The sequence below is a fragment of the Leopardus geoffroyi genome, chromosome A3 (assembly GCF_018350155.1).
Source record: "Leopardus geoffroyi isolate Oge1 chromosome A3, O.geoffroyi_Oge1_pat1.0, whole genome shotgun sequence".
Taxonomy (NCBI): Eukaryota; Metazoa; Chordata; class Mammalia; order Carnivora; family Felidae; genus Leopardus; species Leopardus geoffroyi.
The window spans coordinates 1,639,964-1,658,081 of record NC_059336.1 but is presented as its reverse complement, the minus strand read 5'-3'; the positions used below and the strand labels follow the sequence as shown (position 1 = coordinate 1,658,081).

General features: G+C 57.7%; 1 protein-coding gene across 5 annotated transcripts in view; it reads left to right on the top strand.

The window, feature by feature from the left end:
* OSBPL2 (oxysterol binding protein like 2) overlaps positions 1-18,118 on the top strand; it is a 36,968-nt gene that overhangs the window by 10,060 nt on the left and 8,790 nt on the right. For 4 of the 5 annotated variants that reach the window (XR_006702996.1, XM_045444037.1, XM_045444038.1 and 1 more), the window contains exons 2-9: positions 3,093-3,265; positions 6,569-6,713; positions 8,182-8,257; positions 12,008-12,142; positions 12,576-12,673; positions 15,357-15,539; positions 17,149-17,256; positions 17,865-17,954. Coding sequence is in view for 4 of the 5 variants with exons in the window: in XM_045444037.1 (XP_045299993.1) it covers positions 3,229-3,265; positions 6,569-6,713; positions 8,182-8,257; positions 12,008-12,142; positions 12,576-12,673; positions 15,357-15,539; positions 17,149-17,256; positions 17,865-17,954 (872 nt within the window). In the remaining variant the exon portion in view is untranslated. Of the gene's footprint in view, positions 1-3,092; positions 3,266-6,568; positions 6,714-8,181; positions 8,258-12,007; positions 12,143-12,575; positions 12,674-15,356; positions 15,540-17,148; positions 17,257-17,864; positions 17,955-18,118 lie in introns of those variants that run through there. The other variant, XM_045444040.1, reaches the window with a different exon arrangement.

Below are 18,118 nucleotides of genomic sequence, written 5' to 3'. Positions count from 1 at the left end.
TCATTTTCATTTGTTTCTAAGTATTTTCTCATTTCCCCTGTGATTTCTTCTTTGACCCGTTGCTTGCTTAAGAGCCTGCCGTTGGATTTCCACAGTTTGTGAGTATTCCAGTTTTCCTTCTGTTATTGATTTCTAACTCGTTGCCTTATGGGCAGAGGAGGTGATTTGTGCGAGAGTTTTTGGTAAAATCTGTTGAGATGTAATCTGTGGCCTGACATCCGGTCGCTGCTGGAGACCCTGTGTCCTGTTGCTGCTGTCGGGGCGTGTTCCAGGTGTGTGCCGTATTTTTGCTTGGTTTACTGTGTCAGGCCGGTCCTCTGTTTCCTTCCTTCCCTTCCATCTGGTTGGTGCCTGCCAGCACGTTTTTAAAGTGTTAGATAGGATTTATGTTCGTTTGAAGAATCTAAAAATCCAGAATCGGTAATTTAACTGCAGAAGTAGATTCAGCACTTTCGTTTGCTCGTGTCCCTGTCTTTCCCTGTGAAGATCACCTCTGGGTGGCCTTGCCTGGTGTTTATAGAGAAAGAGAGAGAACTCACAGTTCTCCTCTTGAGTCGACCCTGGAGAGTAACCTCCAGGGTCCCTTAGCCACTCACTCAGTCCTAGACGAGCAGATTTGTTTTCCTGAGAGAGTCGTGCAGATGGATGTGTAAGGCTTAGGCACAGGTGCTTGTGCAAGTGGTGGAGGAACATTTTGCGTTTTGAGCCGGGGTCCTGGACGCACGGACGGCACTCAGAGGGCGCCCCTCGGAGAGAGCTGGGTGAGACTCCTCTCAATGAGGGCAGGCGTTTTGTGGGAAGCCAGGAGGACTGGTGGTGTCTCCTGGGCTGGTGTCCCCCCGGAGAGGCCGGGAGTGAGTATCCACTGCAGCCCGTGGTGGGGGATCACCGCACGGACGGGTCAGGACTCCCGGCCCCTTCGCCTCTCGCACACCCTCATCCCATCCCATGGACCCGCTGGAAACTGCTCTGTAGCAGCGCCCACCCTGGTTACCGGCCCCTCCCCCCCCAGCGGTGCAGAGAGGCTGCGCCCGAGAGGAGACAGGAGGACTCCTGGTGCTCCCGTCGTTGACTGGTTTTTCAGAGCAAGTCGGCTGTGCTCGCTGCGGCAGCACGGGCACGACATCAGAGCCACACTGAGGAGATCGGCGTGGCCCCTGCTCCAGGACGACCGGGTGTGCCGGCATCATCCGGGACGGCCGCCCCGTCTCCTTCCGGCATCTTCGCGAGCGAGGACCCAGCTGTCCCCGATGTGTCTCAGTGTCTTGGAGCATCCTGGTGCTCAGACGGTTCTCCTGTTGCAGACGGAGCCTCTGCAGGCCCATCCTGCATCTTGTGCCGGGACCCCCAGCTTCTTGCTGCCCTGGAGGGTTGGTTCCCAGTCCTGGATTCAGCCATTTCTCCTCCAGGGACCCTGGGTCCTTTGGGTGGCTTCTAGCGGGGCAGAGCAAGTTGCTACGTGTTGTAGAGGGGACACATTTTGTCCCAGAGGAACTGGAAGTAAGTAATAACTTCTCTCATGTGCACAGGCAACGAATCCCGGACTTGTGAGCGAGGCTTTGTATGGGTGTTTCCAGAAGCCGCCTGGTGCCTGGTTCCGCCGGTGGGAAGGGAAAAGGCGTCTCTGAGAGAGCCTTTCAAGGCAGGAAGAATGGAGGAACTTAATGCCAGTTTGTTTTCTAGTGTGGGAGCTCGTGTGGCACCGGACGGGGCCAGAGATGAGTCGCTCTGGGGACGTCACCCAGTGCTGTGTCTCCACTCCAAGGACAGAGGGCATGTCCCTCCCTCGGGACCGGCTGCTCCTTCACCACCCTCAGAACTCGCAGGAGGGCTCTGGGGACCCAGATCTGTGTTACTAACATAGTGAGATGGACTCCGCTTGTTTTTGTAAAAAGTCAAACCTTCTGGGACAAGGCTAATCTTTTGCTCAGTCTCTTCCATTTATAAAATCCTGTTCTTCCGGGCGCCTGGGGGGCTCAGTCAGTTGAGCGTCTGACTTCGGCTCAGGTCACGATCTCGCGGTTCATGGGTTCCAGCCTCGCGTCGGGCTCCGTGCCGACAGCTCGGAGCCTGGAGCCTGCTCCGGATTCTGTGTCTCCCTCTCTCTCTGCCCCTCCCCCTCCTCTCAAAAATAAACAAACATTAAAAAAATTGTTTAAGTTGGCGTGAAACAAATACTTGAAAATCATTCTGCACATTTGCCTATAACCACCTGTTGTAGCTTCCGTGTGGGTATGTGGTGACCTTCAGTGGGACGTCTGGGGGCAGGTTTGAGCCCCAGACATGTGAGTGAACACCCACGGAAACTGACCCGCCTTTCCACCTGTACAGTAACTCTCTCCGAATCTATCATTTCATTGTTTTCTTTTTTTTTTAATTTTTTTTTCAACGTTTTTATTTATTTTTGGGACAGAGAGAGACAGAGCATGAACGGGGGAGGGGCAGAGAGAGAGGGAGACACAGAATCGGAAACAGGCTCCAGGCTCTGAGCCATCAGCCCAGAGCCTGACGCGGGGCTCGAACTCACGGACCGCGAGATCGTGACCTGGCTGAAGTCGGACGCTTCACCGACTGCACCACCCAGGCGCCCCTCATTGTTTTCTTTTTAAAAATTTGTAATTATCTTTAAAAAATGGAAGTACTGTATAAGAGCGCCTGGGTGACTCAGTTGGTTAAGTGTGTGACTCTTGATCTCGGCTCAGGTCACGATCTCACGGTTCGTGGGTTCGAGCCCCGCGTCGGGCTCTGTGCCGACAGCTCGGAGCCTGGAGCCTGCTTCGGAATCTGTCTCCCTCTCTCTGCCCCTCCCCCGCTCGCACTCTGTCTCTCTCTCAAAAATAAATAAACATTAAAAAAACACTAATAACTTCAAATAATGATTACTTCTTGATCTATTATTCATTGATGGATATTTATATTATGGATGTTTTCATACCTTTTGAAATCCTGCATTTGTTAGATCACTCATTTTATTTCTTTGCTTACGTTGTAATTGAGATTGATTTCAAGAATGGTGAATGGGTATGTTCTAAATGTTTCTGAACCATATAACTTCTGAAAGCTAAGTGTACTGAAATGTTTTCTCCCCTTAGATTTCCAGTGCCTGTTGGGTTTTTACCAGAAGGAAAGTTCACGGCGCACGATTACTTACGCTGTCGATGTAGGTCCAGTACAATGGTTCAGTAGAAGAGCCAAGACTGGGTGGCGAGGGAGCCGGGCTACGGCAGGATGAACGGCGAGGAGGAATTCTTTGATGCTGTCACAGGTGAGCGGGGCAGGAAGTGACTCAGAGGCCACGGTGTGGGCGCAGGAGGTTGGGTCCGGGTCCTGGACTTGGCCTTGGGATGTGAGGCCATGCAGGAGAGAGACGCGACGTGTCCCCCGGCGTTGACTCGCATGTACCCTATCCCAGCTGCGGGGGAGAAGCTCAGCTTTGGGCCACAGGTGATAACAAGAAGGGGCAACTGGGTTTTAGTCTTTAAAAGAGTTGCCCCGGAGCGTAAATACTGTTATTTGGATCCTAAGTGAGACGGGCAGTTCTCTTACGTTATTTATACATAACGATCAAAGCCTCGCTGTCCTCTGTTCTAACCAGATCTTGTTTAGTGCTGCGTAAAGTGTTCCAAGGCTCGTGAGTGTGTGTGCTTCCGCGACGCCTCTTACCGTTTCAGAGTTCAGCTATGTTTCGCTTTTCCTGTGACCATTTTAAGGACTGCTGCGCAGCCTGTAGTCCGAAAGACGATAGTGTATGCCTGACGGAAAACAGTGTGTTGAGGGCATGGGGATTTGCGCGGGGGCGGGGGGCGGGGGGGGGCAGGGGAGGGGAGGCTGGGCTGGGTCAGCCCACACTGGCTCAGCTTGGCTGCTCGCCATCACCGGGAAGGAGCCCTGAGCACCTGCAGGAAAGTGACAAGTAGCCGTATGGGCCCGAAGACTCTTCAAGTTCAAGACGGCCCTCCATTCTCTGTGGTCAACAATTGGAACGTCCTTTGTCATCTGTTGAGGACTCTTACTGGTGGAAAGGGACTTCGAGAAACTGTTCTAGTCCAATTCCCTCCTCCTTAGGTGGAGGAGCATAAAAATAGCAACTTTGAAATATTTCTCCAGACCAGGTTTTTAGTGATGGTCTTTCAGGTGTGGCCAAAGGGGCTACTTCCGTAGTGACTGCTGTGACTGTCCCCTCTGGACACGCTTTGCTGTGTGAATGTCTGTCTCCGGGAGCCCGGTCAGTGTGCCTGGGGCGTTCGTCACTCACCGGCCAGACCGGCCCCTCCTCCCAGACCGGGTTGATGGACCGACAGCCCGACTGTTGACTTATTCTTGTTTGAGATGCAGGCAGCAGGAGGGGCTGAGCTCAGTTACTGAGTCGTCTTTCCTGGTCTCGTAGCTGCGGTCTTCCTTGCGACTGTGCGCCTAGGAAATGTGCTTGTCCGCCTAACCTGCACGGTCCTCAGTGACCGCTTGTGTCGTCTGAGACGTGCTCTGTGGGCCTCCTGGCCCTTGCGGGGCGACCAGGCCTCTAGCCAAGAGAGCCGGCCTTGGCGTGCCCTTCCCTTAGGACTCTTGTGGGCAGCTTCCTTCTGCTTGGGACCAGTGGACCTGGACCCCTGAGCGTCTCCAGACGCTGCCTGGAGACTTTTCCCCGGATGGGACCTGAGCTTTGTGTAGCCCGCCGTTTAGAGAAGCGCCCCCCCTCCCCCTGCCCCCGCCCCCCCGCACGCCTGCACTTGTCTGCACGTCTCTGAGACCCGGGACGCAGCTGTCCACGGAAATGATGGCTCACTTCAGCTCTTTGGTCTAAACCAAATAGTGGGAGACAAGCAGCAGGGCCCCAGGGAGGCACCGTGGAGGACGCAGAATCCCGATCACTTCGCCACAGGACTCACCTTCCTGTGTAATCTAAGGGGAAGTGTCTACGCCCGGCAGTTACTAGAGGAATGGCTTCGTGGGCAGTTACTTCCTCCAGGAACCGGCACTATTAAGAGGACAGTTTTCAAAGTACATGAAAAAGTTGTACAGATTAAGGGCCAGGGAAACAGACCTGTTAACAGCGTGCACCTCTGGGTGATCAGATGACAGGTGACTTCAAGTTTCTCCTTTGTTTATCTGTATGTTTTTCTGTAATAGACACGTGTTGTACGTTAAAATGTTTAAACCGTTTATGTCGCGCTGGCTTAATGTGAGAAAAGACTTCAGCAGGGTTCTCAGTGATGCGTCGCCCTGTTTTCCCGGGCGCAGGTTCGGGCAGTGATTTAGGTGAACGTTTTCCTTCACAGCTGCCGCCTGCAGCCTCTTAGCGTTGACGGGGGGTTCTGTGGGGACAGGGACACACAGAGGAGGGCGGGCAGGCCCTGCAGCACGGGGGTTTCCTTAAGAAGCCAAGTTTGGACTGGGGATTAAGTCGATGTTGCTTTTGTCTCAGTGAGGTCAGAGGTGACAGGCTGTTTCAGACAATGTTGATCGTTAAAGAGGCTTGTTTTTAATGTATCCTCTCGAAGCCACCATGTGACGAGTGTGGACACTCCATCTTGGGAACCTGTCGATATGGAAAAGTACGAGACAGGACTTTTTTGTGTGTCCTCAGGAAAGCGTCGTGGCAGGTTTCTTTATATTTCGGGCCTGACGGCGTGCTCAACCCGCCTGGCCTTATGCCCTGGGCCTCCCCCCGGTCTGTGAAGTGAGGGGCCAGCGGGAGCACCGAGCTCCCTGTGAGCCCGCGTCCTCCCGGAAACGGTCACTGTCGTGGCCAAGCGCCGTGGTCCGGGAGCCCCTCCCTGGTGGCTGCGGCTCACCGAGCTCTTTGTGGCTCTTTGTGGACGTGGACGTGGGGTGTGCTCTGAGCTCCAGCTGGTTCTATGCTTGGGGTCTTGCTCATGGGTGTGAGAGTCTGGCGGTGTGTTTGCGTGGTGCAGGTTCTTGTAGCATCAGTGCCGTGGCTTGTATTTTATTTTATTTTTAAAGTTTATTTTGGCGGGGGGCGGTGGCTCGCGAGCTGGAGAAGGGCAGAGGAAGAGGGAGAGAGAACCCCAAGCGGGCTCTGTGCTGCCAGGATGCAGTCCCGCGTAAGGCTCGATCTCATGAACGGAACCATGAGATCGTGACCTGATCTGAAATCAAGAGTGGGACGTTTAACCAACTGAGCCCCCCAGGCGCCCCCACGGCTTGCATTTAGAAGAGGCGGGGCTGACTGCAGACCTTGTGCAGAGACAGGACATTCTGCAGCCTAGAGGCGGGTCTCAGTGCCGGAGAGGCGGCCTGCCCCGAAGGGCGTGAGCCCGGCCTGAGACCCGGGCACACCGCGCTCCCCGGCCTCCCAGCCAGACCTCAGGTGGCGGCCAGGCTACACCGGGTGCACAGGGCACCCGTGCTGTCTGAGCTCCTGGGGAAGCCCCCAGAAGCGTTCCTACCTCTGCCTCTGCCTCGGGCTCTGGGGGACCAGAGCGAATTGTGGCAAAATGCGCCCGTTAGGAATGAAGTGGAGCTTCCGGAATTCCGCGGTCAGAGCTCCTGGAGCCGGGCTTCCGTGTCCCCCCGGCCCTGCAAAAACCACCACTCTGCTTGTGTGCAGGCTTCGATTCTGAGAGCTCCTCCGGGGGATTTTCAGAGGCAAGTCAGAGAGTCGCTGCGGTGATGTGTGTGGACTCCAGCAGAAGTAACGGGGTCGGAAAGGCCGGGGAGAGGCCCCCTCGAGAAAATGGAATTCAGAAGCACAGGTACGCCATCGTGCGCGCGTTCTAGAATCTTCCGCTGTATCTGTGACGCCCTGGCCGTGCCACAGGGCGCTCCTTCAGCTCTCCTGAGTCCCGAGCCCAGGGGTGACCCAGCCATGGTGCCCCCAGACAGCATCCCCTGGTGCCCTGTTCAGCCACAGATTCTGAGACCCGACGCCACTCTCCTTGGCTCCTGGAGGTCAGTGATGGCACTTCCTTGCCTGCTGATTCCGGTCCCCGCCCCAGGACTTGCGGGGTGGACCGGCGGGAGGGCCGCCCTCCTGCTGCCCCCTGCAGACCGCCTGCCTCTCAATGTCGCACTGCCTGTCTGCCCTATGGTGTGGAAATGGGTGTTTAGAGCAGCAAGTCCCCCTTTCCTGTTCCCCACATTTCCTTTTCCTTCCGAGTTAGATTCTGGAGACGGTGACCTAAGTCTTCCCCAGCAGAAGTGAGGACAAGGGCAAGACAGGCCCCGCGAGGTGGTGGCGGTGGGCAGGCGGCCTCTGTCCCCCACCACGCCGACTTGCTTTGCAGCTCGAGGGAGCCCTGCAGCCTTACCGCAGCCCCTGGGCTCCTCAGCCCTCCCGGCTCCTGTGTCACATCCCAGTCCGGCCGCCTCTCCTGCGCCCCTGTAGCGCCCGTAACTGCCTCCACACCCTCCCGTCTCCTCTCCACCCTACGGGCACTAGACAGATCTGAATGCACTGCCTCTGCCTCTCGGCCAGTGTCTGCGCGGTCCCCAGCGATGGTGAACAGAGTGCCTTGGCTGGGAGAGGGGACCGCAGGGTCACTCTCCTCTTGGGATGAGGGCCGGCCCTCTGTGTTCCTCTGGCTCCGGCCCCGGGCCCGTTGTCACTGGTCCCAGCCGACAGGGGCCTCTTTGGAGTCCTCAGGTGCATCCAGCCCGTTCCCACAGCGGAGCCCCATCTGCCCTGCTATCTTGGCCCCCGGCCCCCTCCTCCTGCTCTTCCCTGCTGACCCTTGCCAATGGGTCCAGCACGCTGCCCCCCAACTCTAGCTTCACAGCCCGCTCAGGCACCCCTCTTTCCCAGGTGGAATAGTGTCTCATCCCAGCCCAATTCCTGGGAGGGAGACTGCCAGGCCTCCCCGGGAAGCTGGCAGGAAGAGAGCCTAGAAAGGAATGAGCCTCAGGAGAACAAACTTGTGTTTGAAAGGGACTCCCGGCAGGCTCCCGGCAGGCTTCCGAAAGGTTTTGTTAACGCGGCTCTGTCTTGTGCCTTCCTGGCCCGGCCTCTGCCGTGGTCACCGTCCTTTCCCGGGAGACCCTCCAGGATGCCTGTGCAGAAACCTTTCTTTAGGACTTAACAGCACTCAGGCTGCCAGAGCAGACACATGGCCGGTGTTTGCATCTAAAAACTAAAAAAAAATGGTCACTGGGCAAAATCATCAGTTGTAAGTGAACCTGGTGCTGGAGGGACCAACCCGTGTCACTCTGGTCGTTCTTTCATAGGACGTCATTGCCTGCCCCGATGTTTACCAGAAGTGACTTCAGCGTGTGGAGTATATTAAAGAAATGCATCGGCCTGGTAAGTTCAGAGGGACTCATTTCAGGGCCTGAAGCTGAAACATTTTCAATTCCTGGGTATCTGTTGCACTGCTGATAGTTTAGGGAGATGTGCTCTGCACATTTGTAGCACGAGGACGATAAGATAGGACAGGGACAGACGGGGTGGGGGAGAGAAAAGGCACGAAGGCTAAGGTGTTCACAGCCAGCGGGAACGTGATCCCACAGGCAAGCCTCCTGATGTGAGACGCGTCACAGGGGTTTACGTTGACCCTGGCGTGCTGTGACGGGCTCACAGTCGGCTTTGGACAGTCCGCACGACGTGGGGAGCTTCCGTGGGCTGCTCGACACAGGCCGAGGGCGAGCCACGGGCAGGAGTGTGGGACCTGGGGCACAGCTCAGATGCTCAGGGTTTGCATCAGGGTTTGCTCAGAGGAGGTGGTTGGATAATTGGTGTCCCGGGGCCGCAGGCTTCTTTTCTCGTGGTCCTGTGTGACGGGACTGTCACTGTCTGGGAATGTGAGCTGTGCCCCCCTCGGGAGGGCAGGGCGCACCGCAGGCCGTGGGTTGTACCAACAGCGTTGTACCGACAGGCACGCGGCCCTGTCCCCCGTGCCTCCCACGCGTGCTGCCACCGCTGTGTATTTCTGCCCTCGTCTCTTTCAGCCCCTTTCCCAGAGGAAACTGCTTCTTTTCTCCCACTTTTTATTTTGAAGTAACTTTGGACTTCTAGACGGTTGCGGGTGGTACTTTGAGCTGTTTGCCCTTCACCCGGCTTCCCGTCGTGGTGACGTCTCATGTAGCAGCCGGGGCTCGGTGAGCGAGACGCCAGCCTTCCTGTCGGAGCGTCACTGCTCACCACGCACTTGACTTGGCTTTCCTAGTACCCCCTGCTGTCTTCGTACTGGCGGCTGGTGTTTAGGCACCAAGGGCTGGCGCGGGATGTGCTTGGCGCTCCTGGGGCGACCCTGCCCCAGGCCTCTCGGCAGACAGAGCTGGAAAGCCCAGGCGTGCCTTCTGACCCTGCTTCTGCACACACGGGTTTGTGTACACACCTGTTTTGCTTTTTTTGTGTTTTAATTTTTTAAGATTTTTATTTTCAAGTAACTCTGCACCCAGCAATGGGGCTCCAACTCACAACCTGAGACTAAGAGTCACTCCAGCCAGGCGCCCCACACGTCTCTTGTCTTCTAAAATGGCACGCTTGGGATTCTTTTCTCTTAGCAGTGTTTTCTCCTACGTTTCTGGCTGTGTGAGCAGGTCAGGTCTAGGTGGGTGTATCTGTCTGAAGATAGGTGTCGAACTTGACTACCTCCTTGGTCGGGCGCCTGGGGGGCTTTGTCGGTGAAGCATCCAACTTTGGCTCAGGTCATGATCTCACGGTCCGTGAGTTCGAGCCCCGCATCGGGCTCTGTGCTGACAGCTCGGAGCCCGGAGCCTGCTTCGGATTCTGTGTCTCCCTCTGTCTCTGCCCCTCCCCAGCACGGGTTCTGTCTGTCTGTCTCTCTCTCTCTCTCAAAAATAAATAATAAACACTGACTAGCTCCTTGGTCCTGCAGCTTCTTGTCATAAAGCGACACCATCACATTGCATTCCCCAAGGACCCACCGTAGGATGGATTCGGATTAACACGTGGGTCGGCGCATCCCCGGGCTACACCGGCTCGGCACCCACGGGCTTCGCCTCTGGGGTGGCACACGGCCCTCTTCCTCCTTCGCCCACTGGGACGGCGGCCTCGGGCTGGCCAACGGGCCGCTGAGGCAGGCAGGGCCGGGGAACACCGCCACGCCTCGCCGCTGCCCGCCTCTCCTCGTATTTTGAAGCAGACCCCACTCGTGAATACTTTTCGTGTTGCTGAAGGATACAGATTCTCTTTACCACCAGCACGGCCACCCTCACACTTTAGAAGGCCACACGTTAGCACCATCCGCTACCCACCGGGTCCAGTCCCCGGCTGTCGGAGCACCGTTCTGTCTGTGCTTCTGCCGTCTGTGGTGTTACCTCCCTCCCGACTAAGAGCTCCTGGCGCTCGGGCCGGTGCTGTCACTCTTCCTTTATTTCCTGGGACGTTTCTGTGCCGAGAACGTGCCCTTCTGTGGCCGCCAGTGCAGTTTGCAGAAGAAAGTCAGGGTCAGTGAGTGATTCTCACTTTATCACGGTCGCCACGTGATGTGCTTCACTAGCATGACCCAGCATGGCCAGTGTAACCAGCTAGCTTGTCTGTGTTTCTTTTTTTCAAACTCACGGAGTCCGACCTCCCCGGTGCATTCCAGCCCCCGAGCCACTCCCTCTTTGGCTGTTAATAGCCTCTTCGGCTTGGCCGTGATCCCTTATAGACGAAGCTCTGGCTCATTCTGTCCCTTTCTCGTCCAGGATCTGGAGTCAGCCGCTTGTGCAGGGAGAGAGAGGACTCAGGACCACAGCTGGGCCCTGGGGGTAGGGGGTGGGCTATGAATTGCTGTTCTAGGTCTTTCCGGGGGGAGAGCTAGGAGCTGTCTGGATTTGTTTCAACGACGGTTGAAATCTGGGATGACGGGATTACTCCAGCCCCCTCGGTCGAATGTCTGTGCCGCTTTCCCCCCACACCGACCATCCCAGTTTCCAACAACAGTGCAGGTGACCGATTTAGACCAGCACTCAATTAATGACTCACCTGCTCTATCCCACACACACGACGGTTCCGGAGGACAGGACCACTTCTGCCGCCACCAGCGTGTGTGCCGACACGTGGGAGTTGGTTGCCTTTTGTGGGTCGTTTTGTCCGGAGGGCGTGTCTCCGGTCACCGTGCTTGGAGTTACCTGCCGTGGTCCCCGTCCACGTGGCTGGGCCCCCAGAGCTTGCGTGCGCTCATTTGCTTCTTTTGTTCTCGATGTTTGGACATTGCTTTTTTTTTTTTTTTCAACGTTTATTTATTTTCGGGACAGAGAGAGACAGAGCATGAACGGGGGAGGGGCAGAGAGAGAGGGAGACACAGAATCGGAAACAGGCTCCAGGCTCTGAGCCATCAGCCCAGAGCCCGACGCGGGGCTCGAACTCCCGGACCGCGAGATCGTGACCTGGCTGAAGTCGGACGCTCAACCGACTGCGCCACCCAGGCGCCCCTGGACATTGCTTTTCTAAATTACTTCTGTTCAAAATCGTAAACCTAAATCTCTGGGCTGAGGTTCCAAGAATTTCCCTTCCTGTCCCTGCCCTCGCGCTGCACTGGCCCTTCCCCTCGAGGAGACCATTTCCACCCTCCGTGGTCTGTCTTCCCGTGCCTCATGAGGGGACCGTGTATCATCTCCTCCCTCTTTCTTCAGACGAACCAGAGGCTTTTCCGCCTCTGTTTCACTGCGTGGTGCCACAGCCACGTAGAGCCACTGCTTAGGCCTACGGTCACCTCGCGGTGCCGTGCCTTCTGGCCGCCTATCCCCGTCAGATGTCTGCTGTGTGCTTGCCAGAGCATCTGTGGGGCGGGCTCCCAGAAAGGGGCCGCGGGACCAAAGGGCAGGTGCACACGCGCTTCTGCCGTGGTGCCCCGTCTCCAGGCGGCCCCCTTCTGCACCCCCACCGGCTGTGGGGGCCTCTCTCCGTCCTGCCCTGCCCTGCCTGTGGCCCGTGTGCAGTGCTGCTGATCGAGCAGGCGAGCAAGCCGGGTCTCCACGGGGTTGACTTCCTTTCTCCTGACGAGCTAGACGAGCATCTTCCCCGTGCTCAGAGCGGGGTGGCCGTGGGCTCGGGTTCCTGGGGACAGTGCCGTGGTGACGAGTCTTCACTGGCTCCTTCCAGGAGCTGTCCAAGATCACCATGCCCATCGCCTTCAACGAGCCTCTGAGTTTCCTCCAGCGGATCACCGAGTACATGGAGCATGTGGACCTCATTCACAGAGCCTCCTGCCAGCCCCAGGCCCTGGAAAGGATGCAGGTGGGCGGCGGGCCCCTTCTGGGGGCGCCAGACACGAGACTGTGGTGTTCAGTGAGCATGACGCCACGTGAGTGGCCCCGTGGTGATCGGCCCGCGTGGCTCCCGCTGACTCCTGGGTGCCGTCCTGCCCTGTGCCTCGGCTCCAACTAGGTCCGCTCGGGACCGGCCCCCCTGCCCCCCCCCCCCCGTCCCCCCCACCGTGTGTGGGTGCGGCCACCCCGGCCGACCTGGCGCGGGGCCTCAGGGCTGCCCGGGCTGGGGGAGGGGGGCACACGGTTCCTGCCCGTGTGGTTTGAGGAAGTGCTCGTGCTGAAGGGCGTTTCCCCGGAAGTTCCGTAATCTCAAAACACGTGACAAGGGAGACCATCTGGCGCGGAGAGGCTGCACGTCCCCCCCGTGGCCCCCCACTCACCGTCCTGTGTGCTGTTCCCAGTGCGTTGCTGCCTTTGCGGTGTCGGCGGTGGCTTCCCAGTGGGAGAGGACCGGCAAGCCCTTCAACCCGCTCCTGGGAGAGACATATGAGCTGATCAGGTAAGGGGTCGGGGCCGCAGGCGCCCGGCATGGCTGCGCAGGGATGAAGCGGAGCGCCTGGCTCCGGAGAGGAGGGGAGGCGACAAGTGACGGAGGGGCGCTGGCTCGCCTGGAACTGACGTGGACACAGGCCCTCGTGCGTGAGGCCGGCCCACGTCAGCAGGGCATCTGGTGACTGTCACCAGGGCAGGTGCAGCTGCGGGCAGTAGCTCCCGTGTGCTGGCGAGGGGCCGGGTGGGGTTTCTGCTGGGTGGCTCCCCGTGCTGCCCCCCCCGACCTGGTCTTCTGACCTGGTCTTTGAGCCCCGCACACGCCCCAGAAACGGCACGGCCTGTGGCGGTCCTGGCGGGGGCCCCACGAGGGTGGACCGGGCCTGTTTGGGGTGCTCTTTCCCGACCCCGCTGCCCGCGTGAGGTGCCCACCCAGACCAGCAAGTAAATCAGCGGACGGTGGCGCTGTGCTGCCCGCCGTCTGCTCAGCCCGGCTGGGGCTCCTCTGTGGGGCCGTTTGGGGCTCCCTCCGGGTCCTGTAGAGAGTCTGTGGGGGCGTCTTAGTAAATGAAAGCGTAACTTCAATGATAAGAGCACACCCTTTTTAGAAGACGCGTGAGTTGAGAAAAGCGAAAAGGGAGACGTCATCCCACAGGAGACCGTGAAGGTTGTGGTCGATTTCCTCGAGGTGTGCACGTGTGTGGTCTGTCATTTAGCATCGTGCCATCGTCATTTCCCCACGGTGTCACAGGCTTTTGCTAAGTTACGCTGCCACGTTTTGTGTCTGGCGTTTGCGTGCGCCCCAGCTTGACGCACGCACCGCCCCCTTGCGCCGCGGAGTCGTGGCGGCGTGCTGTGTCGTCACGGCGTCTTGATCTCAGGGAGCCCTGTGGGTCGTGCTTCTCGGGCCGTTTATTGCCCTTAATGGCCGAGTTGTTCACGATGAGAGTTTCTCAAAGGTGAGTAAGTGGTTGTGGACGGGCGGTGGGGGGTGGGTCTGCCTGAGTCAGCGCGCCGGGCGCGTGCGGCTCAGGGAAGCGTGTGCCAGGGTGTGTGTGTCAGCACTGCTTTCACACCTTTGCGGGAGGAGTCGGCAGTGTTAGCAACACAGGCGTAAATCACCTCCCACTCGGGACGGTGGCACAGATGTCCGGGTCCAGGCTCTGGCCTGTTTCTGGCCGCCCGGGGCGGCCCTGCCGCTGGCCCCTCTGCGTGCCGCTGGCCTGGTTTTCTCACGGATGGAGATGTTGGCTGCCGCTCGGTGCGCGGGCACCTGCTTTCGGAACCCCGCTGCCTTCGAGGCAGCCGGGCGGGTTAGAGGCATGGTGCTGCCGTGGGGGTCCGTGCAGGCGACCCTGGGTGACCGTGGCAAGTCCCTGCTTCTTCAGTCCAGAGATGGGGGACCTGAGGCCCAGGTGAGGGAAAGACCTGCCCCGAGACTCACTGTTCAGAGGAACTTTTCTTGTGAGTTCCCAGAGAGCGCTTTCTTTATCAGCCACGCCTCTGCTGCCTCCCCACGGTGCATGTGTGCTGGTGCCGGGGTGGGTGGCTCTGACCTTGTCTAGCCACCAGGAAATTATTGGCGTTTCGTTATTAAAAAGCACCATTAACATATCTTGAAAAGAGGAATTAAAGCTGATAGGAAAGAAGTTCCAGACGACGGGAAGTGAGCGCGTGGGTTCACAGACAGCATGACCCACGATCCACGACCCGTGGCGCTGACGGCCACCCCTGATCATCAGTCACTTCCAGGATTCGGCTGAGGGGTTGAGGCGAAGCCCCGGACTGACTTCCCGGGGGCGTGCAGGCCCGTCTTCGGGTCCAGGTCGCACTGCGGCCGCGTCTGCTGCACGCAGGGCCCCGAGGGCCCTTCCGGTCTGAGGAGCTTTGTAACCAAACCAAGTCGTTCTCCAGTGTCTTCTTCCCTACAGATTGCTCCTCAACGGCTAAAAATAGCACTTTCTTTTCTTAGACAAGTATTCATTTTGTAAATTACATACCTTGGTTGGCAACCTTTTAAAATCTAATTTTTCAACTTTCCTTCCTCTGTAACGATTGGAAATTCTGATTCCAGTTAAGTTAGTAATTATGTGGTTTAGCTTTTATAATTTTTAAGGACTACAACTGTAGGTGTATTCACAGTTCCGGAACAATTAAAAACTGACATTTTTATTGAAAAAGAGCATGTACTAAAAATCCCGTTTCCTGGCCCAGGAGTATCTTGGGGCATCAGACATGGCATGTCACAGAACTTCCAGGAGCCCTAGCAGGGACTAGAGGAGGGCTCCCTTCGGGAAGGCCGCGAGCTCCCCACTCTTGCGGTTCTTGGGTGCTGGGTGCCCCTTGAGAGCTGAGGTGGCCACGTCTCAATCACTGGCTCTAGGAGTTTTCTTCTAGGCCTGCACGTGCTGGGGGCAGCGTGAGTGGAGGCCCCTCACACTCTTTCTCCTTCCATGCGGGGTTCAGATTTGCCCAGAGGCGGTGGGTGCACGTGCAAGTGTCTGTGTGGTGGTGGGGGGGGGGGGGGGCAGTCAGTGTCAGGCCAAGGGTGGCCTGAGAGAGCGAGTGTTGAGTATTTCTGTCACTCAGGGTGGCCAGGGGCTGCGGGGCTCCCCCAGGAGGTGTGCCGAGCCAGCCTTTTGTCGGATTTCGCTGTCACTGATGTGCTCTCTCCCTCTTGTTTTTGTGCCCAGGGAGGATTTAGGGTTCAGATTTATATCCGAGCAGGTGAGCCACCACCCCCCGGTCAGTGCGTTTTATTCAGAGGGCCTCCACCAGGACTTCTCGTTTCACGGCTCCATCTACCCGAAGCTGAAGTTCTGGGGCAAGAGCGTGGAGGCCGAGCCCCGGGGCACCATCACGCTGGAGCTGCTCAAGTGAGTGCGGAGGCCGGGGGCCTGGCGGGCGCCTTTCTTAAGTTCCAGCGGAAGGGTCTTTCCCCCAGCAGACACTCCTTCGGACAGGCAACGCCCCCCAGACCCCTCATCGGGACTGGGTGCGATGTGGGCGTCTGGGACAGCCCCCCGAGGACCTGGATGGCTTTAGTCACTGCCTGTGATAGTCCTTCCGCTTGGTGACGAGCCGCACGTAGCGCCTTACAACGGCCACTCTCTCCTCTGCCACGTGGTTTCCGAGGGCTAGGGCCGGGGTGGGGGGCGGCGTGGCGGGCGCTCTGGCTCGGGGTCCCGTGAGGTGGCGGGCAGGACGCGGGCCGAAGGCGGCTGGTGGGACATCTGCTTGTAGGCCCCCTTCCGTGGCCGTTGGCGGGAGGCCTGGGGGTGCTCACAGCGGGGTGCTGGCATCCACCAGAGCTGGGGACCCAAGGGGGATGGAGCCACAGTGTCTCTTAGGACCTCATCGCAGAAGTGGCCTCACCCTGACCTTAAACCCTCGTTGGTCACGAGGACCACGCTGCTTGAGGGTGGGAGGGAGACACGGATGAAACCTGGGGAGGTGGGGGACTTTGAGGGGCGTCGTGGAGGCTGCCCGCACACCCGTGAAATCTCAGTCCAAACGCTCCCCAGTGCAGTGTTGTTCGGACCCCTCACAAAGCAAAAGCCCAATGTCTAGCAGTCGCGTGGACGTTGCAAAACCAGCGTAGACCCGGTCTAGGCCACGGTGTGCCGCAGGCTCCCTGAGATGCACGTCTTGCTAACCGTGGCCCGCCATGATGAAGCACGGGGTGTGATTTTTGTTTCACGTTGGCCCAGCCTGGCTGGTTGCCGGAGAATACCAGCCCCTGACCCCCGTGTACCTCAGGGCTGATGGGGTCACCAGGTGCAGTGAGGGCACCCCATTTCTGGGGAGCATGTGCGTCTTGCGGCGGTCCGTGCTTTCTTGGGGCGGGGCATGCAGAATTGAAAAGTGGCAAATCTTATTGATTAACGCATTTGAGTTTCCCCTGGAAATTTGAGGGGCCCCGAATACTTGTCCTGAAATACTTCTGCTCTGAGCTAGGCTCTGCTCTTGATCATGGCTCTTTGACACGGCCTCCCTCGAGACACGGGCCTCATGAACTTGCATCACATCCGTGGGGGTTCTTTTCTCCTTGGGTCAGGCCACTGGGGGAGGATGAGGGATACGAGCAAAGGCGTCTGGGAAGGCGTCCCAAACGGAGCTGCTCCCTGGACCTCGGGCGGGGTGTGGGCCATGCGGCTCCCGCAGGCGCCGGCTGAAGAGGCCATTGTGTGGACAGCTTCCCGGGACAGCCTTTTCTCTTTGTCTCGGTGGTCTCCTGTTGCTTATTAACTTGTCTTGACATTTAAGTAGAAAGCTTTGTTGATGCTACAAAGGAAAGCAGAAATAAATTTCAAACAAATGCTAAATAAATAGCCGCTGTTCGAGGGAGTTCAAAGCGATATTCTACTCCGGCACAGGTTTTAAGGCAATTACGGCTTAATTCTGTCTGGTATTTTGCTTTTTAGGGTCACGCAGTGCTTTTGTTTGCTGGCGTCTGACTTGCGTGTTTTCTGGCATCTTTCACAGACACAATGAGGCTTACACCTGGACCAACCCTACTTGCTGTGTGCACAACGTGATTATCGGGAAGCTCTGGATAGAGCAGTACGGGACGGTGGAGATTGTAAACCACAGGTAATGGCACCGGTCGTGCGCCAGTCGGAGACCGCGCCGAGCTCTAGACGCGCTTGCCGTGAGCTCGGGGACACGCTTCCGGCCTGCTCCGGGCTGCCATTCAGGCTGTCGGGGTTCGGCGCGCCTGCGGGAAGAGCCAGGCCTGGGGGTGGCCGCCACGGTGCTGGTCGGTGGTGGCATCGTCTTTGTGCCCCTGCTTACCTCTTGTTTTGGTTTCAGTCGCAATAGTGAATTGATTTTGAAATTTTAAATGACACTGAAGAACGATGGGATTCCCACGTGAAACATCCTCAAATACTGACCTCTGTCCACCCTCGAACCTTCCTCCTGGAAGTTCGTGACCTAGCGGCTTTGTTTTGCAGCAGCTTTATTGAGATACAATTTGCAGACCGTAAAATTCACGCATTTAAGTGAGTTTCGGTGTATCTACCGAACTGTACCGTTGCCACCAGGCAGTGTCAGAGCATCTCCGTCACCCCAGAAAGGTGCCCCGCGCCCATCGCGGTCACTGCCTGACGCCCCAGCCCCGGCCACCCGGGGGTCTCGGTTCACCTTTCCCAGACATTTCGCGTCGTACGACGGAAGCCTGTGTTTTGTTTTTCCCGCAGAACTGGAGATAAGTGTGTGCTTCATTTTAAACCATGTGGACTGTTTGGAAAAGAACTTCACAAAGTGGAGGGGCACATCCAGGACAAAAAGTAGGTCTGCGTCCGGGTGGCTCACCGTGGGCGGCGCGTGCGCCCCTTGATGGCGATGTAGTCGTGCCAGTGACGTTTGTTCACACTAGAAAAGATTATGACTCTGTTTGGTTTAGAGAAGACGCTCCCTCACTGGGTCTACAGAGAGACGAAGGGTTAGTTTT